This window comes from Castor canadensis, chromosome 14 (genome assembly GCF_047511655.1).
Source record: "Castor canadensis chromosome 14, mCasCan1.hap1v2, whole genome shotgun sequence".
Taxonomy (NCBI): domain Eukaryota; kingdom Metazoa; phylum Chordata; class Mammalia; order Rodentia; family Castoridae; genus Castor; species Castor canadensis.
In genome coordinates this window covers 22,355,330-22,367,877 of record NC_133399.1, presented here as the reverse complement: position 1 = coordinate 22,367,877, position 12,548 = coordinate 22,355,330, and the positions used below count along the sequence as shown (strand labels likewise).

General features: G+C 52.7%; 3 protein-coding genes across 4 annotated transcripts; 2 read left to right on the top strand and 1 right to left on the bottom strand.

Annotated features, from left to right (window-relative positions):
• Positions 1–568: 568 nt before the first annotated feature.
• On the bottom strand, positions 569–3,724 carry Prdx2 (peroxiredoxin 2). Of its 2 annotated transcripts, none has more exons than XM_020155905.2 (6): positions 3,581–3,724; positions 2,985–3,089; positions 2,739–2,892; positions 1,906–2,028; positions 1,610–1,740; positions 569–894 (listed from the first exon to the last, which is right to left on the bottom strand). In XM_020155905.2, exons 2-6 carry the CDS (start codon positions 3,085–3,087, stop codon positions 809–811), a joined length of 597 nt encoding a protein of 198 aa, XP_020011494.1. In that variant the 5' UTR covers positions 3,088–3,089; positions 3,581–3,724; the 3' UTR covers positions 569–808. The 2 variants fall into 2 exon arrangements, with proteins under 2 accessions (XP_020011494.1, XP_073910091.1); XM_074053990.1 differs by lacking the exon at positions 3,581–3,724 and adding an exon at positions 3,429–3,543.
• An 87-nt stretch (positions 3,725–3,811) lies between these two features.
• On the top strand, positions 3,812–6,060 carry Thsd8 (thrombospondin type 1 domain containing 8). The gene is made up of 3 exons (XM_074053991.1): positions 3,812–4,110; positions 5,061–5,263; positions 5,921–6,060. The coding sequence occupies exons 1-2, from the start codon at positions 3,963–3,965 to the stop codon at positions 5,255–5,257; spliced, it is 345 nt and encodes a 114-aa protein (XP_073910092.1). The 5' UTR covers positions 3,812–3,962; the 3' UTR covers positions 5,258–5,263; positions 5,921–6,060.
• A 126-nt stretch (positions 6,061–6,186) lies between these two features.
• Positions 6,187–12,021, top strand: Rnaseh2a (ribonuclease H2 subunit A). Its single transcript, XM_074053989.1, has 8 exons — positions 6,187–6,339; positions 6,579–6,650; positions 6,763–6,889; positions 6,992–7,079; positions 9,237–9,374; positions 9,480–9,567; positions 11,565–11,688; positions 11,810–12,021. The coding sequence occupies exons 1-8, from the start codon at positions 6,213–6,215 to the stop codon at positions 11,946–11,948; spliced, it is 903 nt and encodes a 300-aa protein (XP_073910090.1). The 5' UTR covers positions 6,187–6,212; the 3' UTR covers positions 11,949–12,021.
• The last annotated feature ends 527 nt before the right edge of the window (positions 12,022–12,548 follow it).

Genomic DNA, 12,548 nt, shown 5'->3' with positions numbered 1-12,548 from the left:
CGCCTGGCTGCAACTGGGGTTTGAACTCAGGGCCTCACACTTACTAGGCAGTAGCAGGTGCTACTTAGGAGACTGAGATCAGAAGAATCAGGGTTTGAGGCCAGCCCTTGCAGATAGTTTGAGATCCCCATTTCCAAAATAACTGGAGCAAAACGGACTGGAGGTGTAGCTCAAGCAGTAGACTGTGAAGCCTTGAGTTCAAGCTTCAGCCTCACCAAAATTTGATCCTCCTGACAGCTAGGATACCCGGGGTGAGCCACCCCCCCCTCCCCCCGCTCCATCCCCTCCCAGCCCATCTTTATTCCCATCCAATCAAGAGACCCAGAGAGATCACCACTGCCAGCTTTCAGGAGGTAGGGATTGCTAGACTTGCTCCTTTCAAGGGACAAGCAGTGCCCCACCCCCAACCTTGGAAACTGCGCTCAAGCTATGGAGGAAGGTGATAGAGACTAAGCAGTGCATGAAGACCGCCACCTTGTGGTAAAGATAAGTAACTACACGACCAGTTTCCCAGGCCAGAGAACCCGAGCAGGGAGACCTCCAGACAGAGCACACCAAGAGACTCATATCTGTCCCTAATACTTTATTGGGTCACCTATAGACCTATGTCCAGCTGGGTGGGCTCCAGAGAGGGGGTCACTATTCACCAGATTCCAGGAGAGGGTTGAGAAAGCCTTAGCCTAGCCTCCATCTCTCCCCCAGACTACCAAGCTTGGAGGGGCAGGTCTGGCCTTTCCTTGGCCAGCACCGGGCACCCAAATGGGGGTACAGGTGGGATCCAACAGAAGCTCACTACCCGTCTGCCAGCCTAGTTGTGTTTGGAGAAGTATTCTTTGCTGTCATCCACATTGGGCTTGATGGTGTCGCTGCCAGGCTTCCAACCAGCGGGACAGACTGTGGAAAGACACACAAGGATGCACGCTGAGGCTCCAGCCGCATAGTCAAGGTCAGGGGACAAACAGAAGCAAAGCAACAGGCTAGGATGCAAAAGAAAAAGCAAGGAGCCAAGTGGGACTGGTCCCAAGAACATGCATCTTGAAAGAAACCCTCCAAACCCAGAGGCTGTTATTTTCCTTTTTTTTCCAGCAGTATTGCCCTTTGAGCTCAGGGTCTTGTACTTACTAGGCAGGCGCTGTACCATTTGAACCATGCCCCTAGCCCCTTCTTTTTCTTTTCATGTCTTTGTTTTTCTATATTGGCAGGAGTGGGGTTTGAACTCAGGGCTTCACACTTGCAAAGCAGGTGTTCTACCACTTGAGCCATATCTCCAGTCCATTTTGCTCTGGTTATTTTGGAGATGAGGTTTTGAAAACCATTTGCTGGGGCTTTCCTAGAACCACAATTCTCCCGATCTCAGCTTCCCAAGTAGCTAGGATTTCAGGCCTGAGCCACCAGCATCCAGCTCTCAAATACCTTCTATAAACCTGTCAGCTCTATACCTTTGTATTGGGGTACCTACCTTCTATAGGCTAGAAAATTCCTGCAGACAAGTCCCTGAGCCATTCCCTAATATCAATTCCATGCAGGTGCTAGGGCTCAGTTTATGTCTATATGACTGACACACAGCTGAAGTCATATCCATGTGTGAACACACGTGGTATCCACTCACCTTCCCCATGCTCATCCGTGTACTGGAAGGCCTGGACCAGGCGCAGGGCCTCATCCACGGAGCGCCCCACAGGCAAATCATTAACTGTGATCTGGCGAAGGACACCCTTACCATCGATGATGAAGAGGCCCCTGAAGATATGAGGGTTCAGTGATGATCTGGGAGTTCCCATTTACAGGGCCAGACAAGAGGACACCACCCCACTACCAGCCCCTTTAGCCTGAGGATATGGGCTCCCTGAGCTGGGCTGAGGAACCCCCCAGTCCCACTGCCCACCCCCACCTCCACCCCTGTACCTGTAGGCGATGCCCTCATCATTTTTCAACACGCCGTAATTATGAGACAAGTTTCTGGTCACATCAGCAAGCAGGGGGATGTTCAGAGGGCCCAAGCCTCCCTCCTTCCGGGGGGTGTTGATCCTGAGGAGGGAGAGACAAGAGACAAAGTTGCGGCCTCAGAATGCCCTGCACAGCAGGATCCTCACCCTGGGGGCCCCCTTGTGATAAGGGCTAGAGTGGGGATGGTGGAGGCAAGAGATAAAGAGCTTTGGAGCAGGTCCCAGGGGCCCCACCCACCCCACTCCACCCTTGGGGGTGGTGCAGCAGGGAACAGAATCCCCATCAGCCAAGATTCCCATCTCCAAGTGGTTCCACTTGTGTCCATAGGTTCTGGCCTCCAGAAAGTCAGCACTGAGTTTCCATCCTAGCCAGTACAATGACTCAGGCAAAAACACGACACCCTATCCCCAAAAACAACTAAAGCAAAATGGGCTGCGGGCATGGTTCAAGTGGTAGAGCACCTGCCTAGCAAACGTGAGATCCTGAACTCAAACCCCTGTACTGCAAAAGAGAGAGAGATCCCATCCTGGGGCCCTGCCCTTCAGTAAACTAGAATTTTACACCTTCACGAAATAAGGCAATGCAGCCTGCAGCCTGTCTCAGAGAACTCAGATAAAGCATCTGCAACTCCAAGGCCATGCAACTAACTAGTTGCCAAATGCTAATTACCATCATCATCATTAAAGGCTTGGGTGTCATTACTTCCATTCTTTTCAGATGGGGAAAGGGAGGCCACGGGCTTGGCTCTATGGTGTGGGTTTAAATGCACCCTCCCTGATCTCTGTCCATACCAGGCCAGGTGGGTGAACTGAGAGTCCACGGAGACTCCCAGCACCTCGCACCCCAGCTTGCGGAAGTCTTCTGCATGCTCACTGAAAGCGATGATCTCCGTGGGGCACACAAAAGTGAAGTCCAGTGGGTAGAAAAAGAGGACCACGTACTTCCCTGGGGACGAGGAGAATGGAGGAAAAGTAAGGGCCCAATCTTTAGGATAAGTGGGCCCCGCCCCCACCTGGACCCCCTCCAGGCAGCTTCACCTCTGTAGTCCGAAAGCTTGACCTCCTTGAACGCGCCATCCACCACCGCGGTGGCTGTGAAGTCAGGGGCGGGCTTTCCGATGTGCGCATTGCCGGAGGCCATGACTGAAAGCCGAGACCCCCGCCTGGTCAGTGCGCGGAAGACCCTTTGTCCTCCCTTTCCAAGGTCACGTTGTGTGTTGGGCCCAATTACTGAGCAGGGCGGCGGAAGCAGCAGTATTCACATTCCCCCCTCCCCAGTACCGGGTCTGCAAGGCCGAGAGGCTGCTGGAGGTCCCGTACCCCCTCCCCCCCTCGTTAGGGCTAGAGTGACCTGGCCACGGCCTCCAGGCCCCCCAATAGCGAGTCAGCCGGAATGCAGCAGCGCAAGCCCCCAGCCCAGGAGATGACGACGCCCCCCTTCTCCAGAGCAGAGAACTGGGAATCTGGTGATCGGGCCTGTACCCCAAGGCTCGGTTTTCTCCGCGAGGACAAAGGCGGCCACCATGGCGATGATCTCAGCATAGAGATCATCGCTTTTAGCAATGAGGTCCGGACGGAGCCAGAATTGCAAGAAGGGGGCTCCTCCCAATCGGGTGTACTGCAAGTTTCCATACCTGCGCAGGCAAGAGCAGACACGCGGACAAGCGAAGGCACGCACTGGCGTTCTCAGCCGCAAGTGAGCGCAGGGCCTTCGAACCTTTTATACTTGGCCTGAACCATGACGCGCAGGGTGGGGGTAGGTGGGCGGGAGAGCCGAGCGGTCTGGTCCACTGCGCGGGCAGGGGAGGGGGAGCGGAGCTGCTGGATCCCTGCGCTTGCGCGCGGCGGGCGGAGTGGGAGGGGGAGTTGGAGCACCGGGAAGGGGGCGGGCCGAGCGAAGATGCGCAGCAGCAAGCGGGGACCAATGCACCTGCCGGAGTGGTTATTGCGGGTGCCGCAGACTCCACGGCGCGTGGCTGGATCCCCGAGCGCACTGGGGGCAGTTGGAGTCCGGGCATGGCCCGGGGCCTGCCCGCACAGCTGCTGCTCCTTCTGATGAACCTGCTGCTAGCGTCCCCTGCCCAAGTTTCCACTGACTACCAGTACTTCGGCCAGCAGGGAGAAGGTGACACCTGGGAGTTGTTGAGGCTGCAGCAACAAAAGGGTAAACACAGGCGGCGGGGGTGACAATGCCGAAAGGTGCCCCATGGCCACACTTCGCCAACTGGCTGCAAACAGAACCTCCTTGGTAGACTTCACATCTCCCCTGGCCCAACACTGGTGGTGTCCCCTGGGGCTGGTTTCTTTCCTCTGAGGCTCAGTTTTCTCATCTGTTCATTGTAACTGACACTGCTTGTAAGAACTCTCGAGGGGAGAGGGGGCGTTGGTAGGCAATAAACAAGTGACACCTTCCCATAAACTTCTGGATAGGGACTAGGAATGGCAGTGGCAAAGAATGGGGTCGTCAGACTTGGGAAGTCAGAAAAGGTGTGCCTGAAGAAGATAGGGAACAGATACAGCCGTGATGAGTGCTGGTGGCTCAAAGGTTAGAGGGGATGCTTTGTAAGCCTTGAGTTCAAACCCCAGTCCCGCCCAAAACAAAACAAATACAGCCAGAATGACAAGTCAAAGCCTCTAAAAGCGTGAAATCCTGGATTCAATCCTTAGCTCTGAAAAAAAAAGTTTCAAGTGATCATAATAATTACTTTGTTTCTACATGCTAACACAAAGCCAGGGGCTTAAGTACCTTCATTATGTCAATTATGTCATCTAATTTACCACCTGTCAGCCCTGCTGGTCAGGTGGCATTGTGCCTGCGGGATAGGCCCATGAACCACCCCTTAAAGATAGAAGTCAACTTCTGATGGCAGGTGCCAAAGGTGTCCAACTCCCAACAGGGCAGGCTGGCACAGATTAAAGGTGTCATTTTGCAGTCTCTCTGGGTCACTCACCAGATGCGTGACTTGTTTTCTCTAGGTCTCACTTTTCCCAACCTATGACTAATAGGAAGAATAAATAGCTCAGAAGCAGGGCCTAGCAAATATGAGCTGGTATTTGGTGTACTCACCCCTCCCCCTCCTGATTTGGCTTTTCATATCCGCCCTCCATCTCTAGTGGAGAACTCGATCCTGGGCCCTTGGGGAAAGTGGCGCTGTTTCTGCGACTTTGGCAAACAGGAGCGCAACCGCGAGGTGCTGGGCACAGCGCCGAGCCCGGTGTTCATGCGTCGCAAGAACCTGGTCCAGGTGATGCCCTGCCGGCAAGAGGACTGTCCATCGTGCAGGCCGATAGACTGCAACTGGAGGTCCTGAGCCGGGGTGAGTGACCCGCGCAGGGGCCCTGAGTCCCAGGAGTGGGCAAGGAAATAGGAAGGGTGGTGGGAGTCGTACAAGTAAGAAGGGAAAACTGTAGCCCTAACTCGGAGGCTAGAGACTGGTAGGGGAGGGACAGCAGAGTCAGAACATAGGAGCCCTCCTGAGATGGAGGGAGAAAACAAAAAAGGTGGCTGGGCCGGGAAGACGCAGGCCCCAGTAAGATAGGGGATAGCAGGAGAGCTTGGGGACATGAACCCTGAATCTGGAGAAATGAACCTGTAACAGTGGAGACCCTGAACAGGAATCTGCTGGGGTCTGGGATCTCCAATAGGGGTAGGGGCGACTTGGCTAGAATGAGAGAGGGTGGGAAGCAGAAGACATGGGGGTAAGGGGGGTCTGAAGAACGACTGAGGGAGGGAGTTTGGGGATCCCAAGTGAGAAGGCGTGAACCAAGTGGAAGTTGGGATTACCAAAATGCAAGGAATTAAGAATATATGAAGGGGAAGGTTGCAAGTACTAGGGCCTGAATACCCGGTAGGAAACAGGGACCGAATGGTGCAGAGACCCACATTCTGGGAGTGTAGAGACATTTCACCTTTTAAACCCCGAAGTCAACTGAGCTGAGTCTCAGTTTCCCCTTTATTTCACTCTTCTCACCAGCCTCGGCGGGTCAGGCCCCAGCGATCCCTGGGCTGAGTCTGCAAAACGACCTCACCCACCCCAGTTTGCAAACCTCACCCTCCGCGGTTGCCCCCGGGAACTACAATTCCCAAGAAACTGCACGGCAGGGGCGTTGGCTGCGTAAACGTCGACGCCGGCGGGAGCGCCGAGAGCGGGTCCTGCGCGCTGATTGGTCAGGATCCAACGTCGCTGCCCGGCCCGCGGAAAACGCGCGCCGGGGTCTGCGCCCTCAGCTTTCGTTCTTGCAGCTGGTGGCCGCGGCTGAGGCGGCATGGACCTCAGCGAGCTGGAGAGGGACAATACAGGCCGCTGTCGCCTGAGCTCCCCTGTGCCTGCGGTGTGCCGCAAGGAGCCCTGCGCCCTGGGTGTCGATGAAGCGGGCCGGGGCCCCGTGCTGGGTGCGCGCCCCCAGGACCTGGGAGGGGGAGGGGCGCGGTAAAGAGGGTGCAAGTTGCACTGGAACGGGAGTCGGTATTGCATTGGACAGGGAGGGAGGAGCAATAGTGTGCTGACCATGGGCATTGGTGATGGCACCGGAAAAAGTGCTCATGATGGGAAAGGGGAGGTGACTTTAACAGGTTCAGTGGTTGGACACGCGCCCCCAAACTCCCGGAAATCTGACCCTCCTCTTCCCCAGGCCCCATGGTCTATGCCATCTGTTACTGCCCCCTGTCCCGTCTGACAGATCTGGAAGCTCTGAAAGTGGCAGGTGAGCTCGAAGTGTGCGTCTGGGGACGGGGTGCCTAAGTATGAGAAATGGAAGGGAAGAGCAGGAACTGAGAGAACCAGCTGTCCCCCTTTTTCTCCAACCCTCCTCCCAGACTCAAAGACCCTGTCGGAGAAAGAGCGGGACAGGCTCTTTGCGAAAATGGAGGAGGACGGGGACTTTGTGGGCTGGGCTCTGGACGTGCTGTCTCCAAACCTCATCTCTACCAGCATGCTTGGGCGGTGAGGGGTGCCCAGAGGGGCCCGGGTGGAAGGGCAGCCACCGTGGACTAGCTGGGCTCTGTGGCTGGAGTGGGGTTAACTGAGCTTTCTTCCCCACTTCAGGGTAAAATACAACCTGAACTCTCTGTCCCATGATACAGCTGCAGGGCTGATACAGTATGCATTGGACCAGAAAGTGAATGTCACCCAGGTGAGCTAACTGTTGGGTTGCCTCTTGATAAAATGGGGGTGAAAACGTGCAGTGGGGGCTCAGTAGTAGAAGGTGTGCTTAGCATGCTCAAGAGCCTCAAAATAAGAATAAGAGTAAAATTTAGCCAAGCATCCTGGCTCACTTCTGTAATCCTAGCTACTCAGAGGGCTGACATCAGAAGGATTGAGTTTGGGGCCAGACCTGGCAAACAGTTATCTGACCCCATCTCAGCCAATAAAAAGCTGGGCATTACAGAGCAAGGGTGGCTCATGCCTGTAATCCTAGCTACTCGGGAGGCAGAAATTAGGAAAATCGAGGTTCAAACCCAGCCCTGGCAGATAGTTCGAGAGACCCTATCTCAAAAAACCCTTCACACAAAAGGGCTGGTGAGTGGCTCAAAGTGTAGGCTCTGAGTTCAAAACCCCAGTACCACAAAAAAAAAAAAAAAAAAGCTGGGCATGGTGGTGCTTTCCTGTCAGCTACATGTGAAGTATAAATAGGCCATGTCAGTACCCCATTCAAAAAATAACAAAAGGAAAAAGAACTCAGTGGTCAGAGCACTTGAGGCCCTGAGTTCAAACCCCAGTACTTAAGAAATAAATAAGTAAAGTTGCTTCCTGAAAAAGAGTGTGGTCTGCAGATTTAACAATAGATAACATGAGGATTTTGGAGGCAGAGACTCATTATGTAACCTAGGCTGGCCTTGAAAATATCTTCCTGCCTCACCCTCTCAAGGGCTGAGATTACAACTGTGGGCTACCAAGTCCAAATTCCATATCCTTATCCTAAAGGCCCAGAAATCCCTGAAGGTCCCATATAAATCCCACCTGTGTCCACTTCCCCATATCCTCTGACCTAACCCAGGGCCTCTGTCCCAACCTGGAATCCTGCCCAACTTCTTCCATGGTTGCCCCCAACTCCAGCCCCCTCCCCTTCAGCCTGCTTCCCATGAAGCAGATGGTCTTTGTGAAATGTAAATCTTGACATTTAATTCTATGATCACACTGCAAATTAAGTTGGGAAAATTCACAGTCAAGTGGGGGGAGAATTAAATTAAGTGATGAGAAAAAAACATAAATCGACACTGCATCAGTCACTCTGAGGCATGGGATGGGCTGAGTTGAAAGGATTACGAGGGACATAAACTAGAGATACAAATTCGGCAGGCAGGCCTCGCTGAGGAGGTGACCAAAGCCCAGGTCCCAGTTGCAGAACTGACAGGTGATGGATGCAGAACTGGAGTAGACAGACAAAGTCTCTGCCATTGGGCTCAGATGGGTATGGAGGTAATAGCCCCCATCAACTCCTTAGTGTCACTTCTGATGCCTCAGCCAGGGGCCCCCCTACTGCTGTCAGCATCCTCTATGTGATGATGGGCCTTTGCTCTGGCTGTTCTTGAAGTACATTCTTATTTTTTGGTGGGACCAGGGTTTGAACTCAGGGCTTTGCACTTGCAAAGCAGACACTCTACTGCTTGAGCCACACTTCCAGTCCATTTTGCTCTTGTTATTTGGGAGATGGGGTCTCTCAAACTATTTGCCAGAGTTGGTCTCAAACTTTGATCCTCCCAATCTCAGCCTACCAAGTAGCTAGGATTACAGAGCCACTGGCACTTGGCCGTTGTTTTTTAAAGAGAGTCTTCCTATATAGCCCAGGGTGGCCTGGAACTTGAGATCCTTCTATCTCAGCTTCCCGAGAGCTGGGATTATAGCTGTACACCACCATACATGCCTTAAGGCAGAGATTTTTGTCTAGGGTGTTTGTTACCACATCCTGGGAACCTAGACATGGAATAGGTATTCATACGTATGCAGTGGATGCCACATGATCAGGGATCACAGAAAGCCTTTTTTTAATTAATTAACTTATTTATTTGCAGTGCTAGGGCTGGAACCCAGGGTTTTCCTAAATGTTCTGCAGATATTCTACCACTGAGCATGTTATGCTCCAACCCTGATAAAATGCATTTTACAAAAGCAAGACCAGGGCTGGGAACATAGTTCGGTGGTAGAGTGGTTGGTTAGCATGTGCAAGGACGGTTTCCATCTGGGTAGTGGGAACACCAAGTGCAGCGGCCGGAAGGTTGGATCCTTTACTCTTTGCACAGTTCTTTTTCCAGCTGTTTGCTAAATGACCACATTTTCATCAACATGGCAGGTATTTGTGGACACTGTGGGGATGCCAGAGGCTTACCAGGCACGGCTACAGCAGCGCTTTCCTGGGATTGAAGTGACGGTCAAGGCCAAAGCAGATGCCCTGTACCCCGTGGTCAGTGCTGCCAGCATCTGTGCCAAGGTCAGACTCCTCCCAGCCATGGCTGACTCCCAGCATCCCCCTGGGCAGGGGGCAGGCAAAACTCCCATGGAGGTAGGTGATTCCAAGTTCCTGTCCTGCCTGCAGGTGACTCGAGACCAGGCTGTGAAGAACTGGAAGTTTCTAGAAAAACTGGAAGACTTGGATCCTGATTATGGCTCTGGCTATCCCAATGGTGAGCAGATAGCAATGTGGCCTAGCTCTTGAGCTGCCTGAGTGAGACACTGACTGTGGTAGTAACATGGCTGTGGCCAGGGCCAACCCTGCTGTTGAGGTTTTTGTTTCCTTTGAAATAAGCTCTTGCTGGCCTCAAAGTCAAGATCATGCTGCCTCAGCCTCCAAAGTGCTAGGATTACAGGCATGCACTACCATCCTGACTTCTGAGTTTTTTGTTTGTTTGTTTGTTTGTTTGCAGTACTAGGGTTTGAATCAGGGCCTACATCTTTAGCCACTCCACCAGCCCTTTTTTGTGAAGGGTATTTTCAAGATAGGGTCTCTTGAACTATTTGCTTGGGCAGGCTTTGAACTCGATCTTCCTGATCTCTGACTCTCTGGCCAGCTGCCCTATCATGGCCACATGGCCAGTGAGTGACAGCTAGGTTCCAGCCTGTAGGCTCCCCACTCTTCCCTCTCACTTGTCGGTCTCTCTGGAACCAGAGTGTGGAGGCTGGACCCAAAACGGACATATGTATGTTTGTTAAGGGGAACGTAGGTGGGGAGGGGGGTGTGGTTCAGAGGTAGAGCAATTGGTCAACATGTATGAGGCCCTGCGTTCCATCCCCTCCATCACAAAAATCTCTCCTGAAAGTAGGTGGATTTTTCTTTTTACTTGAAGAAAAACAAGAGAAAAGGATAGGAATGGGGGACACAGACTCATGCCCAGTGGCTTCAGCCATGAGGCTCTCTCTGTTTCTGTAAAATGGGAGTGATCATCTGTACCTTTCCCAAACCACAAGGATTGCACACAAGGACTGATTTCAAGATTTGGTGGACTAGGATTTGGGATGTAGTTCAGTGGTAGAATGCCTTCCTAGCATGTGGAAAGTCCTAGGTTCCATCCCCAGCACTGCCAAAAGAAAAGTGAAGGCAGGCATCAGGGTACACACTTGTAATCCCAGCACTTGAGAGGCTGAGGCAGAAGGATCAAACGTTTTAGGCTGGCCTGGGCTACATAGGGAGATCCTGTCTATAAATAAGCAAATAGATGCATAGGTAAATAATAAGAAAAAAAGCCCAGCATGGTGGCTGGGCTACTCCCAGCTACTTAGGAGGAATAGGTAGGAGGATCCTGGTCCAAGATAAGCCCTGGGCAAAAAGGCAAGACCCTATCTGGAAAATAAGTAAGACAAAAAAGTACTGGGGGCTGGGTGCCAGTGGTTCACGTCAGTAATCCAGGCTATTTGGGAGACTGAGATCGAGAGGATCAAGGTTCGAGGTTAACCCAGGCAAATACTTCAAGAGACTCCATCTCCAAAACAACCAGAGCAAAATATGGCTCAAGTGGTAGAGTTCCTGTTTTGCTAGTGTGAAGTCCTAAGTTCAAACCCCAGTCCCACCAAAAAGAAAAAAAAAAGGACTGGGGGTGTGGCTGAAGTAGTTAAAGCGTCTGCCTGGCAAGCATTAGGCCTTAAGTTCAAACTCCAGTACCATGAGAAAAAAAAAAAAAAGGATAAAGGTTCAAGGAATCTTCTGTAACTTCTGAGGCTCAGGGTGGGGCTGGCAGTTGGGTGGGGCAACCAAGCAGCAAGGGTATGATTAGAACTCAGGTGAGGCCAAAGACAATTTGCATGTCAGGCAGTGTTTACTGCGTGCCTAGCATATGCCATACAGGGCTGAGCCCTGGGATACAGCAGTGAATGAGACAAACAAGGACCTCACTGTTCCCACGGAGCTTGTGACTGTGGGGAGGATGGGTATTAACCTGATGTCAGCAAATGCTGCTTTTGTTTATGTTGTCTTTGAGGGTCAGGGAGATGTCTCAGAGGCAACCTCCCCACACTGCACTGCAGGGCCACTGGCAAGGCACACAGGGTGGGAGGGAATGACCTGCCTGTGCAAAGGGCCTGGGACAGAAAGATACTCAGGAGGAAGGCAAATACGAGTGTGAGAAGTTTGGGCGGTACCTCCAGGCTCAAGGGGCTATCACTATTGCCCATCCCCCTAACCCCACAGATCCCAAGACAAAGGCATGGCTGAGGAAACATGTGGAGCCAGTGTTCGGCTTCCCCCAGTTTGTCCGATTCAGTTGGAGCACGGCCCAGACCATTCTGGAGGAGGAAGCTGAAGATGTTACATGGTGGGTATCTGAGGGTGTTATAGGGAAGGAGGGAAGAAAGAAAGGAGGCCAGGGCTCAGCCCAGCCTGGGCAGACCACTGTCCACACCAGAAGTTGCCATTGTCACTCCTCCCTCCTACAGGGAGGACTCAGCCACTGAGGAACAGGAGGGACCTGGGAGGATCACGTCCTACTTCTTCCATGAGGGTGCCCGGGCCCGCCCACGTGTTCCCCACCGCTACTTCCAGGAGCGAGGCCTGGAGGCAGCCACCACCCTCTAGGAGCTTGGACTCTCAGCCTCCTGCCTTACCTGCCTCCCCTCAAACAGTGATTAAAGGTGCTGACGCTAAGCAAGCGGAGGAGTTGTACGTTGTGGCACTGGTGGGGCGGGAGTGTGCTGAGCAGCTGGATACAGCTGTGTTTTTTAGAATTTAAACAGAATGGGCATTTTCTGGGCTGGGGGTGCAGTCCAGTGGTAGAGCCCTTGCTCCAGCACCACAAAAGAAAAATTGGGTCACATGCTCAAAGTTGTAAGTGATAGAACAAGGTTGTGAACCCAGATGGACACGGTACACAGTCAAGGTCATTCCTCTCCATCTCCTTTTGAACTCAGGGCTTCACATATGCATGTGCTCTTTTCCCTGAGCCACACCTCTGGTCCATTTTACTCTGGTTATTTTGGAGATGGGATATCAAGAACTATTTGCTAGGCAAGACTTCGAACTTCACTCCTCCCAATCTCAACCTCCCAAGTAACTAGGATTACAGTTGTGAGCCACAAGTGGCTACCAGTTTTTATGTTTTGACTTCCTACCTAGCATTCCTTCCCCCTCTCCTGGGTCCGGTGCCTGATTGTCTTTTGGGGAGAGCCACCCCGCCCC

Bases quoted from the DNA above. Each gene is read 5' to 3' on its own strand.
- Prdx2 (XM_074053990.1), bottom strand. From the start codon at position 3,471: ATGGTGGCCGCCTTTGTCCTCGCGGAGAAAACCGAGCCTTGGG. The intron at 2,893-2,984 runs GTGAAGCTGCCT...CCTCGTCCCCAG, and splicing joins CAAGCTTTCGGACTACAGAG to GGAAGTACGTGGTCCTCTTT. The intron at 1,741-1,905 runs GTACAGGGGTGG...TCATATCTTCAG, and splicing joins GATGAGGGCATCGCCTACAG to GGGCCTCTTCATCATCGATG.
- Thsd8 (XM_074053991.1), top strand. From the start codon at position 3,963: ATGGCCCGGGGCCTGCCCGCACAGCTGCTGCTCCTTCTGATGAACCTG. The intron at 4,111-5,060 runs GTAAACACAGGC...CTCCATCTCTAG, and splicing joins GAGGCTGCAGCAACAAAAGG to TGGAGAACTCGATCCTGGGC.
- Rnaseh2a (XM_074053989.1), top strand. From the start codon at position 6,213: ATGGACCTCAGCGAGCTGGAGAGGGACAATACAGGCCGCTGTCGCCTG. The intron at 6,340-6,578 runs GTGCGCGCCCCC...CCTCTTCCCCAG, and splicing joins GGGCCGGGGCCCCGTGCTGG to GCCCCATGGTCTATGCCATC. The intron at 6,651-6,762 runs GTGAGCTCGAAG...CCCTCCTCCCAG, and splicing joins GGAAGCTCTGAAAGTGGCAG to ACTCAAAGACCCTGTCGGAG.